Source organism: Aquarana catesbeiana, linkage group LG02 (genome assembly GCF_042186555.1).
Source record: "Aquarana catesbeiana isolate 2022-GZ linkage group LG02, ASM4218655v1, whole genome shotgun sequence".
Classification (NCBI taxonomy): Eukaryota; Metazoa; Chordata; class Amphibia; order Anura; family Ranidae; genus Aquarana; species Aquarana catesbeiana.
The window spans coordinates 241,812,561-241,839,722 of record NC_133325.1 but is presented as its reverse complement, the minus strand read 5'-3'; the positions used below and the strand labels follow the sequence as shown (position 1 = coordinate 241,839,722).

Here is a 27,162-nt window from a genome sequence, read left to right as displayed (position 1 = left end):
TCCCCAGTCGAGGTGTTCCACATCAGGTGTCCCCAGAGGAGTCCCTCCTTAATCAGATGTCCCTAGCAGAGTCCCTCCTTACATTAGGTATCACCAGCGGAGTCCCTCCTTACATTAGGTGTCCCCAGCGGAGTCCCTGCTTACATTAGGTGTCCCCAGGGGAGTCCCTCTTTACATCAGGTGTCCCCAGTGGAGTCCCTCCTTACATCAGGTGTCGCCAGCGGAGTACCTCCTTACATTAGGTGTCCCCAGCGGAGTCCCTGCTTACATTAGATGTCCCCAGGGGAGTCCCTCTTTACATCAGGTGTCCCCAGCGGAGTCCCTCCTTACATCAGGTGTCCCCAGCAGAGTCCCTCCTTACATCAGGTGCCCCCAGTAGAGTACCTCCTTACATCAGATGTCCCCCCTTACATCACAGGTGTCCCCAGTTGAGGTGTCCCACATCAGGTGTACCCAGAGGAGTCCCTTCTTAATGAGGTGTCCCTAGCAGAGTCCCTACTTACATCAGGTGTCCCTAGCGGAGTTCTCCTTACATCAGGTGTCACCAGCTGAGTCCCTCCTTACATTAGGTGTCCCCAGGGGAGTCCCTCCTTACATCAGGTGTCTCCAGCGGAGTCCCTCTTTACATCAGGTGTCCCCAATAGAGTCCCTCCTTACATAAAGTGTCCCCAGCGGAGTCCCTCCTTACATCAGGTGTTCCCCCCGGAGTCCCTCCTTACATCAGGTGTCCCCAGCGGAGTGCCTCCTTACATCAGGTGTCCCCAGCGGAGTCCCTCCTTACATCAGGTGCCCACAATAGAGTACCTCCTTACATCAGATGTACAATGGAGTCCCTCCTTACATCAGGTCTCCCTAGCGGCGTTCTCCTTACATCAGGTGTCCCCAGCGGATTCCCTCCTTACATTAGGTGTCCCCAGCGGAGTCCCTCCTTACATCAGGTGTCCCCAGTGGAGTCCCTCCTTAAATCAGATGTCCCCAGCAGAGTTTCTTCTTACATCAGGTGCCCCAATAGAGTCCCTTCTTACATCAGGTGTCCCCAGCGGAGTCCCTCCTTACATCAGGTGTCCCCAGCGGAGTCCCTCCTTACATCCGGTATCCCCAGCGGAGTCCCTCCTTACATCAGGTGTCCCCAGCAGAGTCCCTTCTTACATCAGGTGCCCCCAATAGAGTCCCTCCTTACATCAAGTGTCCCCAGTGGAGTCCCTCCTTACACCGGTGTCCCCAGTGGAGTCTCTCCAGGTGTCTCCATCGGAGTCCCTCCAGGTGTCTCCAGTGGAGGTGTCCCTCATGAGGAGTCCCTCCTTACATCAGGTGTCCCCAGTGGAGTCCCCCTTACATCACAGGTGTCCCCAGTCGAGGTGTTCCACATCAGGTGTCCCCAGAGGAGTCCCTCCTTAATCAGATGTCCCTAGCAGAGTCCCTCCTTACATTAGGTGTCGCCAGCAGAGTCCCTCCTTACATTAGGTGTCCCCAGCGGAGTCCCTGCTTACATTAGGTGTCCCCAGGGGAGTCCCTCTTTACATCAGGTGTCCCCAGTGGAGTCCCTCCTTACATCAGGTGTCGCCAGCGGAGTACCTCCTTACATTAGGTGTCCCCAGCGGAGTCCCTGCTTACATTAGGTGTCCCCAGGGGAGTCCCTCTTTACATCAGGCGTCCCCAGCGGAGTCCCTCCTTACATCAGGTGTCCCCAGCAGAGTCCCTCCTTACATCAGGTGCCCCCAGTAGAGTACCTCCTTACATCAGATGTCCCCCCTTACATCACAGGTGTCCCCAGTTGAGGTGTCCCACATCAGGTGTACCCAGAGGAGTCCCTCCTTAATCAGGTGTCCCTAGCAGAGTCCCTACTTACATCAGGTGTCCCTAGCGGAGTTCTCCTTACATCAGGTGTCACCAGCGGAGTCCCTCCTTACATTAGGTGTCCCCAGGGGAGTCCCTCCTTACATCAGGTGTTTCCAGTGGAGTCCCTCTTTACATCAGGTGTCCCCAATAGAGTCCCTCCTTACATTAGGTGTCCCCAGCGGAGTCCCTCCTTACATCAGGTGTTCCCACCGGAGTCCCTCCTTACATCAGGTGTCCCCAGCGGAGTGCCTCCTTACATCAGGTGTCCCCAGCGGAGTCCCTCCTTACATCAGGTGCCCACAATAGAGTACCTCCTTACATCAGATGTACAATGGAGTCCCTCCTTACATCAGGTCTCCCTAGCGGCGTTCTCCTTACATCAGGTGTCCCCAGCGGATTCCCTCCTTACATTAGGTGTCCCCAGCGGAGTCCCTCCTTACATCAGGTGTCCCCAGTGGAGTCCCTCCTTAAAACAGGTGTCCCCAGCAGAGTTTCTTCTTACATCAGGTGCCCCAATAGAGTCCCTATTTACATCAGGTGTCCCCAGCAGAGTCCCTCCTTACATCAGGTGTCCCCAGCGGAGTCCCTCCTTACATCCGGTGTCCCCAGCGGAGTCCCTCCTTACATCAGGTGTCCCCAGCAGAGTCCCTCCTTACATCAGATGTCCCCAGTGGAGTCCCTCCTTACATCAGATGTCCCCAGCGGAGTCCCTCCTTACATCAGGTGTCCCCAGGAGAGTCCCTCCTTACATCAGGTGTCCCCAGCGATGTCCCTCCTTACATCACAGGTGTCCCCAGTGGAGTCTGTCCAGGTGTCTCCAGCAGAGTCCCTCCTTACATCAGGTGTCCCCAGTGGAGTCCATCCTTACATCACAGGTGTCCCCAGTAGAGGTGTCCCACATCAGGTGTCCCCAGAGGAGTCCCTCCTTAATCAGGTCTCCCTAGCGGAGTTCTCCTTACATCAGGTGTCCCCAGCGGAGTCCCTCCTTACATTAGGTGTCCCCAGCGGAGTCCCTCCTTACATCAATCAGGTGTCCCCAGCGGAGTCCCTCCTTACATCAGTTGTCCCCAGCGGAGTCCCTCCTTACATCAGTGTCTCAGCAGAGTCCCTCTTTACATGTCCTTACATGCCGCCTTACATCTCCTTATGGTCTCCACACCTTTTACAGAAGACCAACTCATGGAGGTGGAAGGGAAGACCCAATAGGTGGACCCTGGGTTCTGACTCTTGTTTCTTCTTCGCGATAGCTGGTCTTCTGTAAAATGTCGGCTGGCGGAGACAATTCACAATGGCGGCCACAGACCTCTAGCAGCGGCAAAAAAAATTGGGAAAACGCAGATTTCCCAGGACATTTCCTGGGAAACGGTAAGACCAGGACAAAGGTCTAAATACCAGGAATGTCCCTGAAAATTCAGGACAGTTGGCAACTATGGTATACATACCTTTTTTTAAGCCGATCCGATCCAATCCCCAGCAAAGTCCCTCCTTACATCAGGTGTCCCCAGCGGAGTCCCTCCTTACATCAGGTGTTCCCAGCAGAGTCCCTTCTTACATCAGGTGTCCTCAGCAGAGTCCCTCCTTTCACTAGATGTCCCCATCAGAGTCCCTCCTTACATCGGATGTCCCCAGCAGAGTCCCTCCTTACTTCAGGTGTCCCCAGCGATGTCTCTCCTTACATCAGGTGTCCCCAATGGAGTCCCTCCTTACATCACAGATGTCCCTAGCAGAGTCCCTCCAGGTGTCTCCGGTGGAGTCCGTCCAGGTGTCCCCAGCGGAGTCCCTCCTTACATCAGGTGTCCCCAGTGCAGTTCCTCCTTACATCAGGTGTCCCCAGTGGAGTCCCTCCTTACATCACAGGTGTCCCCAGTGGAGGTGTCCCACATCAAGTGTCCCCAGAGGAGTCCCTTCTTAATCAGGTGTCCCTAGCGGGGTCCCTCCTTACATCAGGTGTCCCTAGTGGAGTTCTCCTTACATCAGGTGTCCCCAGCAGAGTCCCTCCTTACATCAATCAGGTTTCCCCAGCGGAGTCCCTCTTTACATCAGGTGTCTCCATCGGAGTCCCTCCTTACATCAGGTGTCCCCAGCGGAGTCCCTCCTTACATCAGGTGTCCCCATCGGAGTCCCTCCTTACATCAGTGTCTCAGCAGAGTCCCTCTTTACATGTCCTTACATCCCGCCTTACATCTCCTTATGGTCTCCACACCTTTTACAGAAGACCAACTCGTGGAGACGGAAGGGAAGAACCAAGAGGTGGACCCTGGGTTCCGACTCTTGTTTCTTCTTCGCGATAGCTGGTCTTCTGTAAAATGTCGGCTGGCGGAGACAATTCACAATGGCGGCCACAGACCTCTAGCGGTGGCACAAAAAATAGTGAAAACGCAGATTTCCCAGGATATTTCCTGGGAAACGGTAAGACCAGGACAAAGGTCTAAATCAGTGGTTCTCAACCTGGGGGTCGAATGATGATTTGCCAGGGGTCACCGAATCCTGGGCTGTTCTTGAAGCCTGCACTGCTCTACCAGCCTTTTTGCGGCCGCCCAGCAGGGCTGTCTTTGGAGCCCGTGGCAAGGCATGGCTAGGGGGCAGCGACTAGAGGGCAGCTGACTGGTGAGGAATGTGAAGTGGGAGGGGCTGAAGGAGACCCTATCTCCTGATTTCGGCATAGGTGTCACTGCTATGAGACACCACAAATTCAGAGACACAGTGAATCCAGAGACACAGTGAATAACACTACCTGTGAGTATAGTTGCCATAAAAGTCCCCACTTCAGTTCTCAGATCAGCAGATGACCTTGATCAAGAGCACCTAAGTTGGCTGATTAGAATTCCCCCCAGCACTGACACTGATCCCAACTCCCCATCAGCACTGTCACTCATCCCAATCCCCCCACCAAGAAGAAAGAGGAGACATAAAAATAGAGAATACATGGAGGGGAGAGAAAAAGAGGGGAAGGAACAAAGAAAAAGGGAGAGAAAGATTAAGACAAAGAACAAGAAAGATGGCTAGAGAGAGGGATGGTGAAAAAAAACAAGAAATTAGGATAGAGAGACATAAAAGGGAAAGAAAGGAGAACAAAATGAAAGAGTGGTACATCCTAAAACGTACCATAAGGGGTTTTAATACTGTACGAGTGGAAGGGACTCAGGGAGTGTCTGTGGGTTAGGGGGGCGATTTACTTGATGTCTTGCCTTGGGTGCTGACAACCCACACTACGAAAATAATTTTACTGTTAGGGGTCCCCACAACTTGGGAAATTTTATCAAGGGGCCATGGCACTAGAAGGGTTGAGAACCACTGGTCTAAATACCAGGAATGTCCCTGAAAATTCGGGACAGTTGGCAACTATGGTATACATACCTTTTTTTAAGCCGATCCAATCCAATCTCCAGCGCCGGGAAGCTCTGCAAAGGACACGTCCGACAACGGCTGCGAAATGAATGGGAAATGATGTCACCCATACACTTACTGTGGGGCTTCCGTTTTCAGACGTGTCCTCTGCACCCGCCCATACAGGGAAGCCGCAGATAACAGCTCAGCGTGGAATCGGATCGGCTTCAGACAAGGCATATATACTGGTTTGTTCTTTACAGGGCTAGATAGGTAAGTGTTAGATTGTGGATATCTGTAGATGTAGAGATTTTAGTGTTAAGGTGGACTTATCCTTTAAAATATATATATATATATATATATATATATATATATATATATATATTTTTTTTTTTTTTTTACTGTATCCACAGCTCAGTATGCAACGTCTTCATCTTTTAATCCTTGCCTTTATTCCAGTTTAATTCAGTGCCATGACTACTGCCCCATGTTTCCTGTTTAAGGGTTGCTCCTTCCTCTTGCAGCATCCTATTGAGTCACCCTTGCATGCTGGGACTGGAGTTGTGTCTCCCTACACTGTGTGCATCAAAAGAAATACACAACCCCGTAGCCTAGGATGGCAAGGCACATCTCTGCTTCCCACTTCTTCCTCCCACCTCCCTTCTCCAAGTTGCCTGACTGTAGACTGTACTGTCCACTATTAACTCTTTCCTGTGAAGACCGGTGGTTTAGGAAAGCAGCACAGAGAGGGCAGGAGCCAGCAGCATTGAAATTTGTAAACTGCAAATGCTTGGGGTAAGAATTTTTAAACACAAATTTTAATGAGATATGTTTATTTTATTGTGCTCAATGTATTAAGCTAAAATATGCTGAGGATTTAATACTACTTTAACATGTCCATTGGTCAAACTGACTAAAAGGTGTGCATCCTGAGCTCCGTAATCCATGACAATTTCCAACGTATAACATGGACAACATGCGTTACAAGTGGTACCAGTTCTCTAAAACCAGGGAGAGTCAAATGTGTAAACATGGTGCATGCCGTACTGAGCTCGATCCCACACACCAAATGAAAAAAACGATTAATAAAAAAAAAATGTTAGCAGAAAAGGAGATATTTTTAAGAAATCTGTTTGGTTAAGAAGAGCAACACTTTCACTGTTGTTACCTATTTCCTTTTCTTAAAGAAAGAAAAAGAAGTGGACTTGTTTGAGGTAAACGACAGCTTAACCGCTTGCCGACCGGCTCACGCCAATATACGTCGGCAGAAGGGCATGCACAGGCATATTTACATACCTGTACGTTGCTATTTAAGAAGCAGTTTGCGGGCGCGCGCGCCCGCCGCCGAGCTCAATGACTGCGATCGTGGGTCCTGTGGACTCGATGTCCGCGGGCATACCCGCGATCATCCCACTGAGAGGAAGAACAGGGAAATGCTGATGTAAACAAGCATTTCCCCGTTCTGCCTGGTGACACTGATCACAGCTCTCTGTAATCGGGAGCGGTGATCAGTGTCGTGTCACACATAGCCCCTCCTCTCCAGTTAGAATCACTCCCTAGGACACACTTAACCCCTTCACTGCCCCCTAGTGGTTAACCTCTTCACTGCCAGTCACATTTACACAGTAATCAATGCATTTTTAATCGCACTGATTGCTGTATAAATGTGAATGGTCCCAAAATAGCGGCAAAAGTGTCCAATGTGTCCGCCATAATGTCGCAGTCACGATAAAAATCATTGATCGCCGCCATTACTAGTAAAAAAAAAAAAAAAAATTATTAATAAAAATGCCCTTGTTACCTCCTCTCATGCTCGCCTTCAGGACTTCTCCAGAGCCTCTCCCATCCTCTGGGACTCCCTGCCCCAGTATGTCCGATCAGCCCCTACCCTGTCCACCTTTAGGAGATCCCTGAAAACTCATTTATTCAGGGAAGCCTATCCCACACCCACATAACAACTGTCCCCGAGCCACCCCCATCAAATCATTCTCTGCAGCTAATACCTTTTGTACCACCACCCCCTCCCTTTCAAATGGAAGCTCTACGAGCAGGGCTCTCCTGTACCTTTTGTATTGAACTGTTCTGTAATTGTGTTGTCCTCCCTATACATTGTAAAGTGCTGCGTAAACTGTTGGCGCTATATAAATCACGTATAATAATAATAATAATAAAACTATCCCCTATTTTTTAGATGCTATAACTTTTGTGCAAACCAATCAATAAACGCTTATTGTGATTTTTTTTACCAAAAATATGTAGAAGAATACGTATTGGCCTAAACTGAGGAAAAAAAATGCCTTTTTATATATTTTTTGGGGATATTTATTATAGCAAAAAGTAAAAAATATTGCGTTTTTTTTCAAAATAGTCGCTATTTTTTTGTTTATAGCGCAAAAAATAAAAAACGCAGAGGTGATCAATTACCACCAAAAGAAAGCTCTATTTGTGGGGAAAAAAGGACGTCAATTTTGTTTGGGTGCAACGTCGCACGACCGCGCAATTGTCAGTTAAAGCGACGCAGTGCCAAATTGCAAAAAGTGCTCTGGTCTTTGGCCAGCCAAATGGTCCGGGGCTGAAGTGGTTAAAGTTAATTCCAAGATATTACTGAACTCAAAATGTTCCAATGGAACTCCTTTAACTTGTTTAAAACGGTATTAAATCCAAAAACCAAAAATGTAATATATCACAGCTTACCAATCATTAGATGTGGTGGCTGCATTCATTTTCTTTTCTTAGGCCCCCCCCCCCCTGTTTTCACCTGGTGATCTGGCCAGTAACACACCTCCTGTATTAGAGTGCCTACACTCTGGATGAAGAAGCACAGGGGGCACAGCAGCACGGTTAATCTGGGGGAGGGTAATGTTAGATGTACTAGCAGATTTAGATAAACTAAAAATGTACTAAAACTCCAGCTCACTGCAGTTACAGCAACATTTTTGTTTCTTTTAGGATAAAGGTTTTACACAAATAAATAAAAGGTGATCATTGTAAGCACCCCTGTCTGTAGTAAAGGGTTTGTTTTAACACTCGTAACTGATACATTTATAGGACAGCTTGTTCTTTTTAAAAACAACAGACTTACTGGCTGGATCACCAGGAGAAAAATAAAAGAAAGAAAAAGCATAAAAACAAAACAAAAAAAAACGAATATAGCCGTCACATCTAAGAATTAGTAAGCTGCAATCTAATAAATGTTTGCTTTTGGGTTTAATACCTCTTTAAATCAAGTATTGTTTTGTTTCTTACCCTTATTGGTGAGAGTTCTAGATACAGAAACAAAATAACACATGAATATATTTGTAAAAGCAAACTTTTACACCATGGTTACAAGGAACCATTGGGTATTGAATTTCATTCAGAAGCGACTGAACTGATCATTTGTTTGGGCAACAATAATCTCCATATTTAACAAGAGATTTCCCATATTCTCTTCCTCCTCAAATATCCAGTATAAACAGTGCAGAATGTGTAAAGAAGGCAAATCATAAGAACGAAAACAACAGCACCATCTAGTGGAATATTGAGCTCTAAACCCTGAAATGCACGTTTATTTATTTTACAAAGACAAGCTATATTATTTATATCCATATAAAATGTAAAAGGAAACAAAAATACGCAAAAAGTGGTTCTAAAAATTGAAATGATTTTTATTGAAGAATTCAATAATAAAAAAAAGTCCAGTGATGTTTCTAGCCCAGATGCAATGCCACAATGTTAGTATAGTGTGAAGACACCTCCAAGTGTCACTCATTCAGTCTCCACTTATCTCTCACTAAGCATAGATGATTCCAAGGGTGCAGCACAGGCCATACAAATATTTGTAGACATTTTCAGGCTGCTGCAATAAGGCAAAGATCAAATTATAAAGTGCAATAACAGAATTCATCTTTCAGGAGTCTGATTCAGGACTAGTTCACACCTCATGCGCTTCAGTGTTTTTTTTTTTTTTTTCTGCATCCAAAACGCAAAGAAAGTAGGTTACATGGTTTTCAACGGCATAAATTCATACCAGTGCTTGCAGGTCCAGTGCATTCCAGTTCCAGAAATAGTAAAACATGCTACATTTTTCTTGCACTGAATTGTACTGGAATGCAGTAAAACGCATGAACAATGCACCGGAACACACCTACATGCATCGAAAACCGGACTCCAGTACAATGAAAAAAAAAAAAAAAAGCATCTGGAACGCAGAAAGGCATCAAAAATGTGCATGTGCAGAAATGCATCTGGTGGCTGGTTTCTATAGATTGCAGCACTTTGCATTCCAGCTTTGTTTTTCGCACTGCCTTACTGAAAAAGTCTGTTAAGTTTACACAAGCATTAACAAGAAAAGCATGTTAAAAGACACGTGGGTCACATACAGCTTTGGCACTTTTGGCAAGTTTTTGATGTGTTTAGGAGTAGTTTATAAAGTGCTGTCTATAGTGAAGGTTCTCATTTATTCAGGTCATGGCTAGTAGTAGTTAGTCACACTCAGTCTTATTATGTAAGGCTGAAAACATTTTGCATTTTTCTATCTCTCTTAAGAGCCCTTCCTCCAGTCAGTGGTGTTTTGGCTGAAAAAAAAAAAAAAAAAAAGAAAAAAAAGTTTGACACCTGTAAACACATGTAACACGTTTAGGCTCATTTAGGAGCATCAAGCACTTGGGTGTTGATTCATTTCATTGGCCAGAATAATAATTTATTCTGGCCATTGAAATGAATTAACGCTTAAGTGCTAAACATGCCTAGCGCGTTTGGATCCCACTGCTCCTGGACACGCTGGCAGTGGTTATTTTTCTGCCTCTAAACTCCTACGTGTGGATGGATACATAGGCCAACATGCAGGGTCATTAAGGGGCAGAAAAAAGAACACCAGATGCCCCTAAGAGCAGCATCAACATCCAGTGTGTATGAGACCTAAATCTCTAATGAGTGTCAGGAGCATGTTCCAGCATTTCTAACCCTGCTAATAACTTAATCCATTCACCATGGAATGTGTCAAGGCAGATGTTGATTGTCAAGAAACAGCTGTCTAAGGCTGCTTTCACACTGAGGCGCTTCACAGGTGCTATAGCGCTAAAAATAGCACCTGCATAGCGCCTGTAAAGAGCCTCTCCTCTCACTCCAGTGTGAAAGCCCGAGTGCTTTCACACTGGAGGGGTGCGCTGGCAGGATGCTAGGAAAAGTCCTGCAAGCCGCATCTTCGCCGAAGTGCCGGCAAAGAGCCGATGCAGTGGCCTTTTGTGGGCGCTTTTAACCCTTTTTCGGCTGTTAGCAGGGGTTAAAAGCGCCCCGCTAGCAGCCGAAAAGGTCCACAAAAACGACGGCAAAGCACCGCTAAAAATAGCAGCGCTTTCCTGCCGACACCCCCAGCGCTCCAGTGTGAAAGTAGCCTAAAGCTTTTAGAAAACCTTGTGAAATAGTTTTTATTTTTGGAAGGAAATGCATTAAAAGCAATAGCTTCCTGAACCATTTCTGAGATCCTGAGGGCTTGCCTACACCTGCAGCAACTCTAGCTGCCCATTCAAGTGATCTACACAACTCTGTATCCTGGCCTAGGCCAGGACTTTGCAGGGGGGCAGCATGGAAAGAGTCCCTGCCGGCTTGCGCTACACTGTTAGTTTAGCACCAGTCTTATGGGGTGGACTGGGCTGAGAGCCAAATTAGTCTAGCACCCCCATAAAGCGGCCGCATTACTTCCAGTATGTGGGCGGCCGGTATTCCACAACTGGGGGAGGGACGCCGCTTCTGATTTTGACTGTCCTATCGTCCTGGACCGCAAACCTTCCTCACTGTGCTGTATGATTTCTGCTGCACCGTTGGCATGGTTATATCTTCTTACTCCTCTCCATAAAATTATCAGAAATTTATGCCTACAGTAGAATTATAGGCAACACTTTTTTTTTTCCATTTTGGATAGAATAAGGGAGGGTTATAGCCCCTGTCAGTTCATTTTTTACCATCCCTGTCCCATTGCAGATATTTCCCTTCACTTCCTGCCCCATAGCCAAACAGGAAGTGAGAGGAAATCTATGAAAATTAAGGGAATCCATGTCCCCACTGGAAAATTTCAGGTCGGGTCTTAAAAAGCAAGGGGTGTGGCCTTGACAGGAAGGGGTGGGTCATATTTAAATTAAGGGGTGCACGAGTTTAGTCAGGCCTAGGGCAGCACAAAACCTAAATATACCACTGGTTGCACACCGCTACAGCAAGCCCCCTCTCACTCAAATGGGTCATGTTTGGCAGCGGTACTGCCCACTGAATGTGACAAGAGGTACAGCTGGTAACATTTTTGTTATGCCATGTGTACAACCCCCTCCAGCTGTTGTGCAAGGTTAAGGGGGGGGTGGGGTAAAACCAGGACTCCACCCCCCTCAAACGCAAGTGTAAATAAGGCCTAAGGGCTTGTTTACAGCACTATCCTTGCGTTTACTTTGCAGTTCCGCATGCTCATTTATATGCCATTGCTGTGGATATTTTAAGCATTATTTTTTTTCTACTAAGTCGCATTTACACGTGTTTGCATGTGTTCACATGCATTTCAGTACAACTACATACATAAAGATGCATACTTTTTTTTTTATATATACACCGCGAGCTGTAAACCAGGTTCATTATTCTTGTATATGCATTCACAAAAATGCATTTGACTGCATGGGGTGTAAATGAGCCCTGAGGCACATTCAAGGGGGGGGGGGGGGGGAGCATGCACGGATCTAAAGAAATCTATTTGCAGTAGAAAAAAAAATGGTTTTGCACCTAAGCAGTTGCCATTAGAACGGCTTAAAAAAAAAAACTTCTTAAAAGTGAGCAGTATGGGATGCCCTAGTAATCAGTTTTATCTTCAGATTTGCCATATTTTTCTATTGTGGCTAGATAAGTGTTTTGACCATATCCAACTGTTGTTTTATTGGTTGGTAAACTAAAGTGTGATTGATTTGTATGGTCGGCACAATGGGGGTTATTTATTAAACTGGAGAGTGCAAAACGTGGTGCAGCCCTGCATAGAAACCAATCAGTTTTCCCGTTTTATTGTCAAAGTTTAACTGAACAAGCTGAAGTTAGACGCTTATTTACTACCATGCACAGCTGCACCAGATTCTGAGTGCACCAGTTTTAGTAAATCAACCCCATTATTTGAATGAGAGAATGGTTACTGAGCATTCTAATAAATATGAAAGGAATATGACTATTATTGTATTGGATCAAGCATTCTTGGATAAAATGCAATACAGTAGCTGTGTCATATTTAATTTGTACACCATTTTAATTACCAAACTGAACTTTGATTGTGCCTTTTAGTCCTTCTGAAGCCATAACTGGCATGCAATATTGCCGGTCACTGGTAAAGACACATGGAATGTTTTATATGGCAGACTAGTCAGAGCCTATCTGGACGGAAGAGGAATTTCTTCATATGTAATTGTAATGTAAGGAGGTTTCATAGGTAAATACCAATATTCAAAATTATAAAACAGATAAAAAGTCTTCTGCAACACCGATTTCCCATAAATGTCGAGGATGCTTAAAAGAAGTTCTTTAAATGATTGATGAGGTCTATAAGGGAAATAAAACTTGCGAATTTCAGTTGCTAGTGACTTGTTCCCATGTGGGCCGAAAATGGAGCTTCCATTCCCCAGATACACAGGCTCTCCACTATACAAGAACAAGCGTGTATAGTTTGTCTGAACGCTCTTCTTGAAGGTGGCGCCAAGCTCTGATAATTTCTGGTAGGTCCGTAGCACAAATTTGCTGCAGTCATAGGAATCAAACCACAGAGTTGAGTTAGGTGCCACCGATTCCCTCACAGTCCACGTCTCATAGTAAATGCCAGTGTTGTTATCTTCTTTTATCCATTTTGCCAACTGATTAAACATGGAACCTTTTATATTAAAGAGAAGTAAACTAAGTTACAATCCACGAAAAGTATGAGAAATCCGATTTTCATCTGCTAAACGTGAGATATGTAATGGTTAAATTGTGCTTGGGAAGGGACCAGCGTCTGCATGTAACTTTTGGCTGGCCTGCTGGTTCCTAATGCTACATATACAACAGTGAGGGAGAAAAAATGTATTTGATCCCCTGCTGATTTTGTACATTTGCCAACTGACAAAGAAATGATCAGTCTATAATTTTAATGGTTTATTTTCATAGTGAGAGACAGAATAACAACAAAAATATCCAGAATAACGCATTTCAAAAAAGTTATGAAGTGATTTGCATTTTAATGAGTGAAATAAGTATTTGATCCCCTATCAAACAGCAAGATTTCTGGCACCAGGTGTCATCTATGCAGGTAACGAGCTGAGATTAGGAGCTTCTGTCCACAGAAGCAATCAGATTCCAATTCTCTCCACCATGGCCAAGAACAAAGAGCTGTCCAAGAATGTCAGGGATAAGATTGTAGACCTACACAAGGCTGAAATGGGCTACAAGACCATCACCAAGCAGCTTGGTGAGAGGGTTACAACAGTTGGTGCGATTATTCGCAAATGGAAGAAACACAAAATAACTGTCAATCTCCCTCGGTCTGGGGCTCCATGAAAGATCTCACCTTGTGGAGTTTAAATGATTATGAGAACAGTGAGGAATCAGCCCAGAACTACACAGGAGAATCTTGTCAATGATCTCAAGGCAGCCGGGACCATAGTCACCAAGAAGACAATTGGTAACACACTACACCGTGAAAGACTGAAATTCTGCAGCGCCCGCAAGGTCCCCCTGCTCAAGAAAGCACATGCACAGGCCCGCCTGAAGCTTTCTAATGAACATTTGAAAGATTCAGAGGAGAACAGGGTGAAAGTGTTGTGGTCAAATGAGACCAAAATCAAGCTCTTTGGCATCAACCCAACTTACCGTGTTTGGGGGAGGAGGAATGCTGCCTATGACCCCAAGAACACCATCCCCACTGTCAAACATGGCCCAAAACACACGACCAAGGCAATAAAGGAGTGGCTCAAGAAGAAGCACATTAAGGTCCTGGAGTGGCCTAGCCAGTCTCCAGACCTTAATCCCATAGAAAATATGTGGAGGGAGCTGAAGGTTCGAGTTACCAAACGCAAGCCTCGAAACCTTAATGACTTGTAGTGGATCTGAAAAGGGGAGTGGGACAAAATCCCTTCTGAGAGGTGTGCAAACCCGGTGCTTAACTACAAGAAACGTCTGACCTCTGATTGCCAACAAGGGTTTTTGCCACCAAGTACTAAGTCATGTTTTGTGACGGGGTCAAATATTTATTTCACTCATTAAATGCAAATCAATTTATAACTTTTTTGAAATGCATTTTTCTGTCTCTCACTGTTAAAATAAACCTACCATTAAAATTATAGACTGATCCTTTCTTTGTCAGTGGGCAAATGTACAAAATCAGCAGGGGATCAAATACTTTTTTCCCCTCACTGTACATATAGGAGCTGATTGCTACAATTACTAGGTTTTATAGTGCCCATACAAATGGTAACATGTTTTGCCACACATTACCCCAATGCATTCCTTGTAGTGTGGCGTGTTGTAGTGCTTTTGATTATGAATGGCCTGGTAGTGGGTGAGTGGCACTAGAATGCAGGGTGGTTCAATGCCTGGAAACAGGTGAAGTGATATCCTTCCTGATGGTTTTTGTATAGTCCTGGCCCTGATCTTCCAATGACCACAGACACCTCAGTAACATTTCTCCTACTGCTCCATGGGCATTGTTACTCCCACTCATTTAGGAGCACTTAGTACTCCCACTGACATCAAGGCATTTTATGCTCCCACTAACCATAGACTGTCCTGAGTGAGTGCAGTTCCCAAGGTATGTACAGTTGTCATTGTGTAACAAAAACAGTGATGCACACTAGAAACCCAGGAGAATCCCCAAGTGCCTACAAGTCACGCCTCACTAGGAAAGCAAAATAATATACATAACCTAGACAAATGTGTACAATGTGATCTAAAAACTGCAAACTTCCTCAAGGTGGAACACTACAGGCTGGGTTTGGTTAACCCTGCAATGTGGTATATATAACAACTTGGGTGCCTTGTCGCGGCCTCTGCAGCTTACGCATGTATTTGCAAATCTGTGCAAGCTGAACCCCTGTTTTTAATGTGAACTGACAGAAAAATTTGGTTTGTTGCAGGCTGGATGGCAAGTTGAGCAGGGAATTTTTCTTTGTTGTTGTACGAGAGGTGTATAATAACTCCTGGAAATTGGAGCTGCACAAAGCAAACCTTAGCTAGAACATGAAGGAGACGTCTGAATGACTGCTGAAAGTAAACACATCCTCATTCCTGTCCCTGTAGTTTTTACATAGGAGGCTATCAAACCTTCATTTCACATTTGAATCTTTACCTGAGATTGTTGCTACTGGAACTAAAGTTCCATAGGTTCTCCAGTGTTCATCATCTATCCCTTCAAAGAAGCAGGCTGCTCCTTGGTTACACCAGAATGGTTCCTCTATGTCAGACCGTAGGTGGGGGAACGTACAGTTACCGAGTTGGAAGAGCTCATACCATTCTGCAGTGTAATTTTTCCCAGTCAATGAGCTTTTGAATCCAATGGCATCATGCATAATTTTCTACAAAAAAAAAATAAGAAAAAAGAAACAATAATGGCACTGAATAAGCACTTTTAATAAAATAACACATTTATTAACTTGTACTGTCTGCAAAAGCAAGTCTGCCATAGCATTGTGTTGTGATACAGCCCATTTAGGTCCAGGGAGGAATTGTGGATGGAGTTTACCTGCTGCCTAGACTTTGATGTTTTATAAAATAAGCTGTTGGTAATGGTAGATCTGTCTAGAAGTATGCTATGGACTATTCTATGTTTTGAAGTTAGCCCCTACAGTGTATAAATAGTCCATATTTAATATTTAGAGCAAATTATTTTCATGCTAAAAACATATTCCCGAGTGTCAACTGCTACAATCAAAATGAAAGACTCTCAGTAGTACCATAGTGCGTGGAATCACAGGACCATTTATTAGAACACAGCATGCAGTACAGAGAGCTGGAACAGTCATCCCAGCCACACTGCGACTTTAGCCAGCCTACAAAGACATGTCTAGCCTAGGCTGTAGAGTAAATAGGTATGATCGCTCAGTACTACATGCTGCTCTGAGCAGATAGTGGTGACTGTCAGTCACTGCTGTATGCTCTGTCCCTCCAGAGCTCACTGGAGCACTGGGCAGTGGAGGAGGTGGGAGGGGCTTACTCAGGCTCTCAGCGAGAGGCTGAGCCAGATGTCAGTCCAGGTTCCTGGGTGGATCCCAACCATAGGGTCGCAAAGTTTCCCCAGCCTGGACCGGCTGGCTCTGTGACAGCAGCCAACAGCAGGCTTTAGCCCAATGTTGGCTGAAAATGGGTCACAGGAGTGCAGAACGAACTGCACTCCTGTGATCCATAGGAGAAGTATAGCCAAACGTGCTTTGGCTGTACTTCTTCATTAAACTATCATGAAATGTTTACCTATAATTATTTGTGCAGTATTACGTCACTGTGCACAAATTATCTCAGATAAGTATGACAAAACTTATTAGTGATGACTACAGTAAGACCTCATGCACACTGGGACTCCTCTAAACGCTTTTCTCTTGGCAGGAGAAAAGCAGCTCCTAAGCCGCATTTGTTCAAGTGCATTTAGGCACATCAAGTGCTTGTTTATTGATTTCACAGGCCAAAATATTAATTTATCCTGGCCACTGAAATGAAAAAACTATCAAGCGCTAAAAGCGCTTGGCGTTAACACGCGTTTAGATGTGTCAAGCTATTTTTTCTGCTGAAACGCTCGTCTCTTGAACGCACAAGTGATGGGTTTATTTTTTTCTTGTTCACATTTTTTATTGAAGGAAAGAACAATAAATTTCAATAGGATGCATCAGAGAGAAGTCTTCCCCCAGGATAGGGGGAGGCAATAGTAGTATAGTGACTCAATGCAGAGGTAGGGACGCAGCCCTTTGTACCAAAACATAAAAAAAAACCAAAGCATAAAAAGATATCTATCGTAAAGCTACTCGGTGTGGGTTAGGACATTATTGATAAGGGGAATCCAGGAACCAATGTGATTCCTAAAGACAAAGGCTAGTTACCGAGGGCTTCAGTCTTTACCGAGGTTAACAAAACAGACAGGTGTCTAAGAGTCCTCGAAACAGATAAAGGTTAAAATGTAGGATAAAGATTGAGAGCATTTGTAGGCCTGAACTTAGGAGGATTACAGTTGGAGGGGAATGTCCGGCCTCAGCATGATGGACAGATAGATTGTTTAAAGCTGAGAGGTTCAAATCCAGAAGAGAAGAGCTGAAAGGTGAATGAAAAAGAGAGGAAGAGACAAGAGAGGAAGAGGAGAAGCGGAGAGTTGAGAAAGAGGGAAAAGGTAGCTTAGAAGGAAGGGGTGAAGGCCAAGGAGGAAGGTCACTGGGGGGGGGGAGGTATGGGTCTAGTCTAGTCTTGTCTAGTCTCTATGGGTAAACAAAATTACAAAAAATTCTTTACTACTACCCTGAATAGCCTTATCAAAGTCAGGGGGAAGGTAATGGTTGACCCAGGGTTTCCAAAGGCGTTCAAACTTTTTGACCCTGTCTGGGAAAACTGTTCTATTTTAGCATGAATCATGGCTCTGGTAACTCTATTCTTTGCTTCCAAGACAGTGAGGTGGGGGTTTTCCAGGCCTTCACAATGGTTTGCTTTACAGCAGTCATAACCTGTAGGAGTAGCTTGAATTGGAGGTTACATCAGGAGGTTTCTTATTGAGTAGAGCCATGGCTGGGTCGGGGCTAAGGTGCTACCAATAAGGGTGGAAAGGATACGAAAAATGTCATCCAAAAATGATTGGGCTAATGGGCAATTCCACCAGATATGGAGGTTCGTGCCGTTGTCAGGACAACAAGCAGGAGAGTAGGACAGAAGGCATTTGGCAATCCGGGAAAGGACCAGGTACCAGCGCATCAATACTTTGTAGTTAGTTTCAGAAGCTACAACATTCTGTTTTTTTTTTCTGCCTCTAAACTCCTGTAAACGCCTGTGCATGGGACATCATGCACACTTGAGCTCACAAATGCCTGTTTTACAGAGGCTCAATGTTTTTTTTTTTCTGCCTATAAATGCACACATAGGCGTTTACAGGAATTTAGAGGCGGAAAAAAACCCCATTGCGCGTTTTGGCTGAGAAAAACGGCAAAACGTGCCTAAGGCCCCATTCACACTTGTGCGACTTGTCATGCAACTGTTGGACTTTGGACGCGTTTGCGATGCCATTACTTCTAATGGCACCCCAATCGCGCCACAATTTTGCTGGGAGATAAATCGCGCTGCAATCGCGGCAACAACGCGACACTTGTCCCTCATAAAGAAACATGAGCTTCTTTTGGGCGATAGCGTCACGCATTGCGATTTGCTGTAATTGCAGCGCGATTTACTGTACGACAATCACTGCAAAATTGGGGCGCGATGGGGGTGCCATTAGAAGTAATAGCATCACAAATGCACCCTGCATTTTGCAGCCATTTGAAATCGCGGCAATTCTGCCCACGATCATGTGTGAATGCAGCCTGGGTCACTGAGTCCAGATTGGTAGAAAGTTGTGATCATCTGCAGGTGATTTTTAGTACAGTGACCACCTTGAAAATTGCCACTATATCTAAAGCCTATAGAAGTTTGCCTCCACAGTCAGCAGATGCAAAGCAGAAATTTTAATATATTATAGAATTCTTAATACATTTCTAGCAAAGTAAACATAATTAACTTGTTCATAAACACAAGTGTCCATTTTTGTGATCTCTAATCTTTAAAAAAAAAAAAAAAGTAAACCTACAAAATGACCGAGAAGATCTCCATACTTGAATTCCCAAACTGGTGCTTGTAGTCGAAAAATCTCAATGGTGTCTTCATCTTTCATCAAGGGAATAGAGCCATCTGCATATCCAGTAGGGCAAAATGTATACTGGGCTTGACAGTAGGGATCTGTCTTAGGACGATAGTCAAATCGTCTGCATATAAAAAGGAAATTAAAAGTATTAAAATGTATGTGTGAAAAAAAAAAAAATGTCACCTGCTGTATGCATTTACTACAGTTATCTATATATTAAAGCCCAACTCCAAGCCAGCCATAGACAGTTAGAATCTGGGCCGGTTCAGCAGAACTGACCAAGATTCGAACCATGTATGTACCAAGTTGATCGATCAACTTGGGTACAACCAGCCTGTTGGATTTTACATGTGATTATTGCTAACAGCTGTTATAGTATGAGGGGTCTTCAAAATGTTTCCACACTTTTATATTTTTGTTGGAAACGGTGAGGCCGGAAGGGAGTAGATGTTGGTTGTGTCTGAGAGTGTCATGTGATTAGTCTGTCTGGCAAGCCTGCTGACCTTACAGTTTAGTATAAGAGTTGTCACGCTGTGGTGAAGACAGCTGTGAAACTCATAAAAAAAAAAAAAAAAAAAAAGTGTGGAAATGTTTTGAAGAACCCTCGTATATAACACAATCACAATGGCTCCTGGGGAGGGATTCCTCCATCAACACTGTTTGTTGCAGGAAAGGAAATCGCCCTGTCTATGGCCAGCCTAAGCCATCCTGCTGTGTAAGGTCCCATGCACACTGGATGTTTCAGTGCCTTGAAAAAGTATTCATACCCCATGAAATTTTCCAGTTTGTCATATTACAACCAAGATTGTAACTGTATTTTATTGGTATTGTATGTGATAGACCAACACAAAGTGGCACATAATTGTGGATTGTAAGGAAAATGATAAATGTTTTTCAAAATTGTTGAGAAATAAATATCTGAAAAGTGTGGCGTGCATTTGTATTCAGCCCCCTTTACTCTGATACCCCTAACAAAAATCTAGTGGAACCAATTGCCTTCAGAAGTCCCCTAATTAGTAGAGTCCACCTGTGTGTAATTTAATCTCAGTAGAAATACAGCTGTTCCGTGAAGCCCTCAGAGGTTTGTTAGAGAACCTTAGTGAACAAACAGTATCATGAAGGCTAAGGAACAGACAGGTCAGGGATAAAGTTGTAGAGAAGTTTAAAGCAGGGTTAGATTATAAAAAAATATCCCAAGCTTTGAACATCTCATGGAGCACTGTTCAATCCATCATCTGAAAATGGAAAGAGTAATTACACAACTGCAAACCTACCAAGACATGGCCGTCCACCTAAACTGACAGGCAGGGCAAGGTGAGCATTCATCAGAGAAGTGGCCAAGAGGCCCATGGTAACTCTGGAGGAGCTGCAGATATCCACAGCTCAGGTAGGAGAATCTGTCTACAGGACAACTATTAGTCGTGCACTCCACATATCTGGCCTTTATGGAAGAGTGGCAAGAAGAAAGACATTGTTGAAAGAAAGCCATAAGAAGTCCCCTTTGCAGTTTGTGAGAAGCCATGTGGGGGAGACAGCAAACACATGGAAGAAGGTGCTCAGGTCAGATGAGACCAAAATTGAACTTTTTGGCCTAAAAGCAAAACGCTATGGGGGTTATTCACTAAAACGAGAGCATGCAAAATCTAGTGCAACTCTGCATAGAAACCAATCAGCATCGAGGTTTTATTGCCAAAGCTTAATTAAACAAGCTGAAATTAGAAGCTGATTGGCTAAGATACACAGCTGCACCAGATTCTGAGTGTACCAGTTTTTGTAAATCTCCCCCACGTGTGGCAGAAAACTAACACTGCACATCACCCTGAACACACCATCCCCTCCGTGAAACATGGTGGTGGTGGCAGCATCATGTTCTGGGGATATTTTTCTTCAGCAGGGACAGGGAAGCTGGTCAGAGTTGGTTGGAAGATGGATGGAGCCAAATACAGGGCAATCATAGAAGATAACCTGTTAGAGTCTGCAAAAGACTTGAGACTGGGGAAGAGGTTCACCTTCCAGCAGAGCAACAACCCTAAAAGCAGAGCTACAATGGAATGTTTTATATCAAAGCATACTCATGTGTTAGAATGGCCCAGTCAAAGTCCAGACCTAAATCCAATTGAGAATCTGTGGCAAGACTTGAAAATTGCTCTCCATCCAATCTGACAGAGCTTGAGCTATTTTGCAAAGAAGAATGGGCAAAAATGTCACTCTTTTGATGTGCAAAGCTGGAAGAGACATCCCCAAAAAGACTTGCAGTTGTAATTGCAGCAAAAGGTGGTTCTACAAAGTATCGATTCAGGGGGGCTGAATACAAATACACGCCACACTTTTCACATTTTTTTGTAAAAAATGTTGAAAACCATTTATTATTTTCCTTCCACTTCACAATTATGTGCCACTTTGTGTTGGTCTATCATATAAAATCCCAATAAAATACATTTACGTTTTTGGTTGTAACATGACAAAATGTGGAGAATTTCAATGGGGTATGAATACTTTTTCAAGGCACTGTATCTTTCCTAGATGCCTTTCCTCCTGTCAGTGGCATTTTGGCAGAAAAAAACACCTAATGTATTAACGTGCGCTTAGACGCGTCAAGTGTTATTCTGCCAAAATGCAGCTTCTCCTGGATGCACTGACTGTGTTTTTTTTTCTGCCTCTAAACACCCCTGCTTCTAAACTCCTCTAAAAGCCTATGTGTGCATGGACACATAGGCTAACATGAAGGGGCATGCAAAAGCAGGGGGAAAAAAAAAAAAAACACCAGATGTCCCTTGGAGCAGCTGAAAAAATGTCCAGTGTGCATTAAGCCTAACTCATTAAAGTAAAAAAACTGTAGTAAAGTGGAACTTTAGCCATAACAACTTGATAAAAAATAATCTTCTTTAGCAAGGAATATACATTCTACATTAAAGTGGAAGTCCACCCTAACACTAAAATCCCTGCATCTACAGACATCTACGATCCAACACTAACCCTGTAAAGAAGAAATCAGTATGCATACCTTTTTTGCCGCCAATCCGACCTGATCCCACAATGAGCTGTCAGCAGCGGCTTCTCTGTGTGGGCGGGTGCAGAGGACACAGCCGACAAAGGAAGCCCCATAATAACTATGGGTGACGTCACTCCCCATTCATTTCACAGCCCTTGTCGGCTGTGTCCTCGGCAGAGCTTCCGCTGTTGAAGACCGGATCGGTTCTGCTTCAAAAAAGTTATCTATACTGATAGCTTCTTTACAGGGCTAGATAGGTTAGTGTTAGATCTAGGATGTCTGTGGATGCAGGGATTTTAGTGTTAGGGTGGCCTTACACTTTAATAATTATGCTACCAAAATTAGTGTGTGCTGTAAATTGCCTCCAGCATTGGTCCTGTTTCTTCTTGTTGAAAGCTGCCATTTTGCTGAAGCCCAGAGCCCCTGAACAGCAGTAAATCATAAAGTGGAATAAACCCACCCATTGATTTAACGGTTTCAAAAAACAGTTACATTCCTGGAATGCCAGGATTGCTAATTGTCACATTTGATTGTGTCCGCAACCAAAGTGTCAAACCATCAAATGGCTAGAGTCATAACTGACCACATGTGCAGCACCATGGCAGTTGCAGATCAAACAGAAGCAGCTTCCTTGGCTCATAGGAGGGTTTAATTCTGCTTTAAAACTTTCAGCAAATTAGCCTCTACAAGTTCAGCAGTGCCTAAAAATTGAGAGCAACTGAGCATGTGAAGAGCAGGGTGAGACTGTGTATTGCTGGATTTTACATGTTATGGACACTTGATTTTAGGGTTTTACATAGATATACCTGCAAAAGTGGCCAGCCTGAAGTGATCTAGCAGGACTTAATTTTCTGACTAAAGTTCCACTTTAAGGCTGGGTTTACACTTATGCGAATTGGATGTGGGTTTCTTCGCATCCAATTCTCATGACAGGAGACTGTGACCGGCTCTCAATGGAGCCGGTTCACACACCCCTGGGGTGGACATGGAGCGCACTGGAAAAGGGTCCTGTACGTCTTTAGCTCCATTTTAGGTCCGAATTTTGGCCTAAATTCGGACCTGATTCGCACCTGAAACAGAACAGGGACACACCCAACCCCTGCTGTGAGCTGTGCCGCAGCTAGTGTTAACCTGAGCCTAAAGCGGAACTAAACCCTCCTACCATCTTCAGCCTATATAGCTGCCATCTTAGCCTCCAATCTTCAACTCCCGTGGTTCTGCAAATGTGATCAGTTATGACACCAGCCATTGGATGGTTTGACTGTTTTCTAAAACTGTTACATCGATGGGCTTAGTTCTGCTTTAATATCCAATGTGTTTCTTGGGGCTCACTCCTCCCCCTTCATCAGGGCTTAAGAGACTGGCTATTGGGAAACAAGTGCTATAAATGAAATCCGGGTGATCATAAAATCAATTTCTTGGAGCTCGTTAAGGGATAAAGGGATCAATTATTCACAGACAATTTACTGCCTACAGTGTCCAAATCCTCCTGTAGGCAGCAATATAACCAAATGATGTCCGCATAATTGATCCCTGTGTCCCTTAGGCTCCGTTCACACTTTTGCCATGCTAAAATGTACCTTTCAAGTGCACGAAAAGCACATGAGAACTTGTCCCCTTGAAATCCTTAACTGTTCACACATTGGTGAGCTGCATTTTAAAAAGTTCTGCATGCTGCAAAGTTTGTGCCGGTTTCAAAAACACAGCTTTGTGATGGATTTCGGTGCGTTTTTTGAGTCACGTAAATTAGTTTTCTTAGGTGACCAGGGTTGAAACCGCATCTAAAACGCATATGCGTAGCGCTAAATTTGAATGCAATGCATTAAAAGAGTGCTATGGATTTTTGAAAAGGAACTAGGACCTCAGTCCCCACCAACCCTTCTTCAACAATCCTTGGCCACTGCACCATCTCAGTGACAGCTGCAGTGGTGTGGAAGGATTGCTTGTCCTCTACACGTGGTGCTTGCTTCTGCATTCAGGTATGTTTCCAACAGGTACATAAATCTCTTGCCCACACCATCATTTTCCATGTGAAAGTACAATGGAGTTGTGAAGAGGGTGGAAGGCGCTGTATGAATTCCCCCGGAGGTGGCCTAGTCACATAGTACAGAAGGGCTTCTCTACATGATATAGATTGTTCTCATTATGACTGCAGACAATCAGGCATCTTGTCTATAGGGAGTCCTATTGATTACAGATTGGGGTTGATTTACTAAAACTGGAGCGTGCAAAATCTGGTGTAACTCTGCATAGAAACCAATCAGCTTCCAGGTTTTTTGTCAAAGCTTAATTAACTGCTTGTCGACCGTATACTGCAGGCGGCTCTCATGTGCAAAATCCTGCACTTCTGGGTGGCGGTGGCAACCCGCTCTTGCTGTGATTGGACACAGCAGGATCCAATCAGTGCATGCGCCGGGACCTGCTGATCGTTTGAGACACAGGCAGAACCGTGGTCTGACTATGTAAACAAGGCAAATCGCCATTCTGTGAGAAGGGAAGGTTGTGATCCTGTGTTCCTGCTAAGCAAGAACACAGATCTCTGCCTTCCCACAGTACAAACACCTCCCCCACAGTTAGTAATCACTCCCAGGAAACACAATTTTCTTTGATCGCCCCTGATGTTAACCCCTTCGCTGCCAGTGTCATTAGTACAGTGACAGTGCAATTTTTTTTAAGCACTGATCACTATATTAGTGTCACTGGTCCCCAAAAAAGTGTCACTTAGTGTCCAATTTGTCCGCCGCAATGTCGCAGTCCCGCTATAAGTTGCTGATCACTGCTATTACTAGTAAAAAAACAAAAACAAATAAAAAGTCCATAAATGTATCCCATTATTATTATTATACAGGATTTATATAGTGTCAACAGTTTGCGCAGCGCTTTACAACATGAGGACAAACAGTATAGTTACGATACAATTAGGGGGCTCTGCTCAGCAGAGCTACAATCTAGAAATCCCATAGTTTGTAGATGTGATAACTTTTGTGGAACCCAATCAATATACGCTTATTGGGATTTTTTTTACCAAAAATAAGTAGCAGAATACATATTGGCCTAAATTGATGAAAAAAAAAATTTTTTCAATTTTTTTTTTTATTGGGTATTTATACTAGGAAGTAAGAAATATATATATATATATATATATATATATATATATATATATATATATATATATATATATATATATATATATATATATATATATATATATGTATATATATTTTTTTTTTTTCAAAATTGCCTTTTTTTTTTTTGTTTATAGCTCAAAAAAATGAAAACCGCAGAGGTGATCAAATACCACCAAAGCAAAGTTCTATTTGTGGAGGGGGGGATCAATTTTATTTGGGTACAACTTTGCATGACTGGGCAATTTTTAGCTAAAGTAACGCAGTGCCGTATCGCAAAAAAATGGCCTGGTCAGGAAGGAGGGTAACTCTTCCGAAGCTGAAGTGGTTAAACAAGCTGAAGTTAGAAGCTGATTGGCTACCATGCACAGCTGCACCAGATTTTGCACTTTACAGCCTTATGCCGGCCATACATGGTTCGAATTTCGTAAGAATTTTCTTTCGAAAATCGTATAAAAGAATTTTTGTACGAATTTCGCACCATTAGTGGGCTGCAACAACGGCCGATTTTCGTGCGGCAATCAAATTTGAGGAATCGGACATGTTGGAAATTTTTAGAAAAACAAACGATTTTCTAATCAATGATGGGAGAAACGTGCGAGAAATGTAATAAGAAAAGAAAATTTATGGAGAGAAAAGAAGATTCCCAGCCACGAAAATTCTTTTCTGTAGCAACCTGCGGTGAAATTGAAGGCTTGGTCGGACGAATTTCGAAAATCAAAGGTGGCATCATTGGATCACTGAAATGAACTTTCTGATTTTGAAAAGAAAATTTGTTCGAAATTCGACCGTGTATGGCCTGCTTAAGTAAATCAATCTCACTGTGTCTAATAGGCAGAAAGCAGCTCTGGCTTGTTTGTCAGTGTGCTTCATCCACCTCTCAAGTACAGAGTTGTGACTTTCTATCATGTGACAGTGATCAGATAAGAGAAGTCCAGTGTAGTAAGGACATGACTTACCTGTATGGTACGGGCCACAGCCCAGACACACAGCACACTGACACCCCGATCAGAACCAAGGATAGCGCCATCCACAGACCACCCATCACAAGTCTCAGGGTACTTCTCCTCTGCCTTCACAGCAACAGGAAGTCAGTCAAATGACCAATCAGGCTGACAAGCACTTCCTATTTCAAGACCCTTTTTGAGAACTTGTTTTAATTCCTCTACTCATATGTGGGTCACGTGTTAGTTTTATTATTACATTATCTCTATACAGTAATCTTCACGAGGTGCCCCGTTTCCAGGAACCAAGATGGACGCCGGGGGAATTAGGGAAGTGATGTCAGCAACAATGGGTAAGGAAGTAGGTGAGTGGGAGGAGGTTGTGTGGGCGGACAAGGGAGGGGCCAGGGACGGACGTTAGCAGTACACAGTGATACTTGTAATAGAGAGGTGTCTATGCTGTGATGACTACCTTGCATAGTTAGTGGGATGCTGCATCATATAGAGGGTTTAGTGACAGTGTGTTGTGATGATGGATACAACGAGTCAATGAGATGCTGCATCATATGGAAGGCTTAGTGACAGTGTGTTGTGATGGTGGGTACACTGGGGGTTATTTATTAACCGGTTCAATACAGGGCATTTTCACCCCCTTCTTTCCCAGACCAATTTTTAGTTTTCAGCGCTGTCGCACTTTAAACGACAATTGCGCGGTCGTGCGACGCTGTACCCAAACAAAATTGACGTCCTTTTTTCCCCACAAATAGAGCTCTCTTTTGGTGGTATTTGATCACCTCTTTGGTTTTTATTTTTTCTGCTATAAACAAAAGAAGAGCGACAATTTTGAAAAAAACACAATATCATTTAAAAAAAAAAAAAAATTTTCCTCAGTTGCGACATTATGGCGGACACATCGGACACTTTTGACACATTTTTGGGACCATTCACATTTATACAGCGATCAATGCTATAAAATTGCATTGATTCCTGTATAAATGTGACAGGAAGTGAAGGGGTTAACCACTAGGGGGACACAAGGGGTTAAACATGTTTCCTAGGGAATGATTCTAACTGTAGGGGGCGGGGACATACAAGGGGAGGAGACCAATC

At 44.0% G+C, this 27,162-nt stretch overlaps 1 protein-coding gene across 1 annotated transcript; it reads right to left on the bottom strand.

The window, feature by feature from the left end:
* Window positions 1–8,789: 8,789 nt before the first annotated feature.
* CLN5 (CLN5 intracellular trafficking protein) lies at window positions 8,790–26,354 on the bottom strand. Its single transcript, XM_073614274.1, has 4 exons — window positions 26,068–26,354; window positions 18,938–19,112; window positions 15,479–15,704; window positions 8,790–13,030 (listed from the first exon to the last, which is right to left on the bottom strand). The coding sequence occupies exons 1-4, from the start codon at window positions 26,151–26,153 to the stop codon at window positions 12,537–12,539; spliced, it is 981 nt and encodes a 326-aa protein (XP_073470375.1). The 5' UTR covers window positions 26,154–26,354; the 3' UTR covers window positions 8,790–12,536.
* Between the last annotated feature and the right edge of the window lie 808 nt (window positions 26,355–27,162).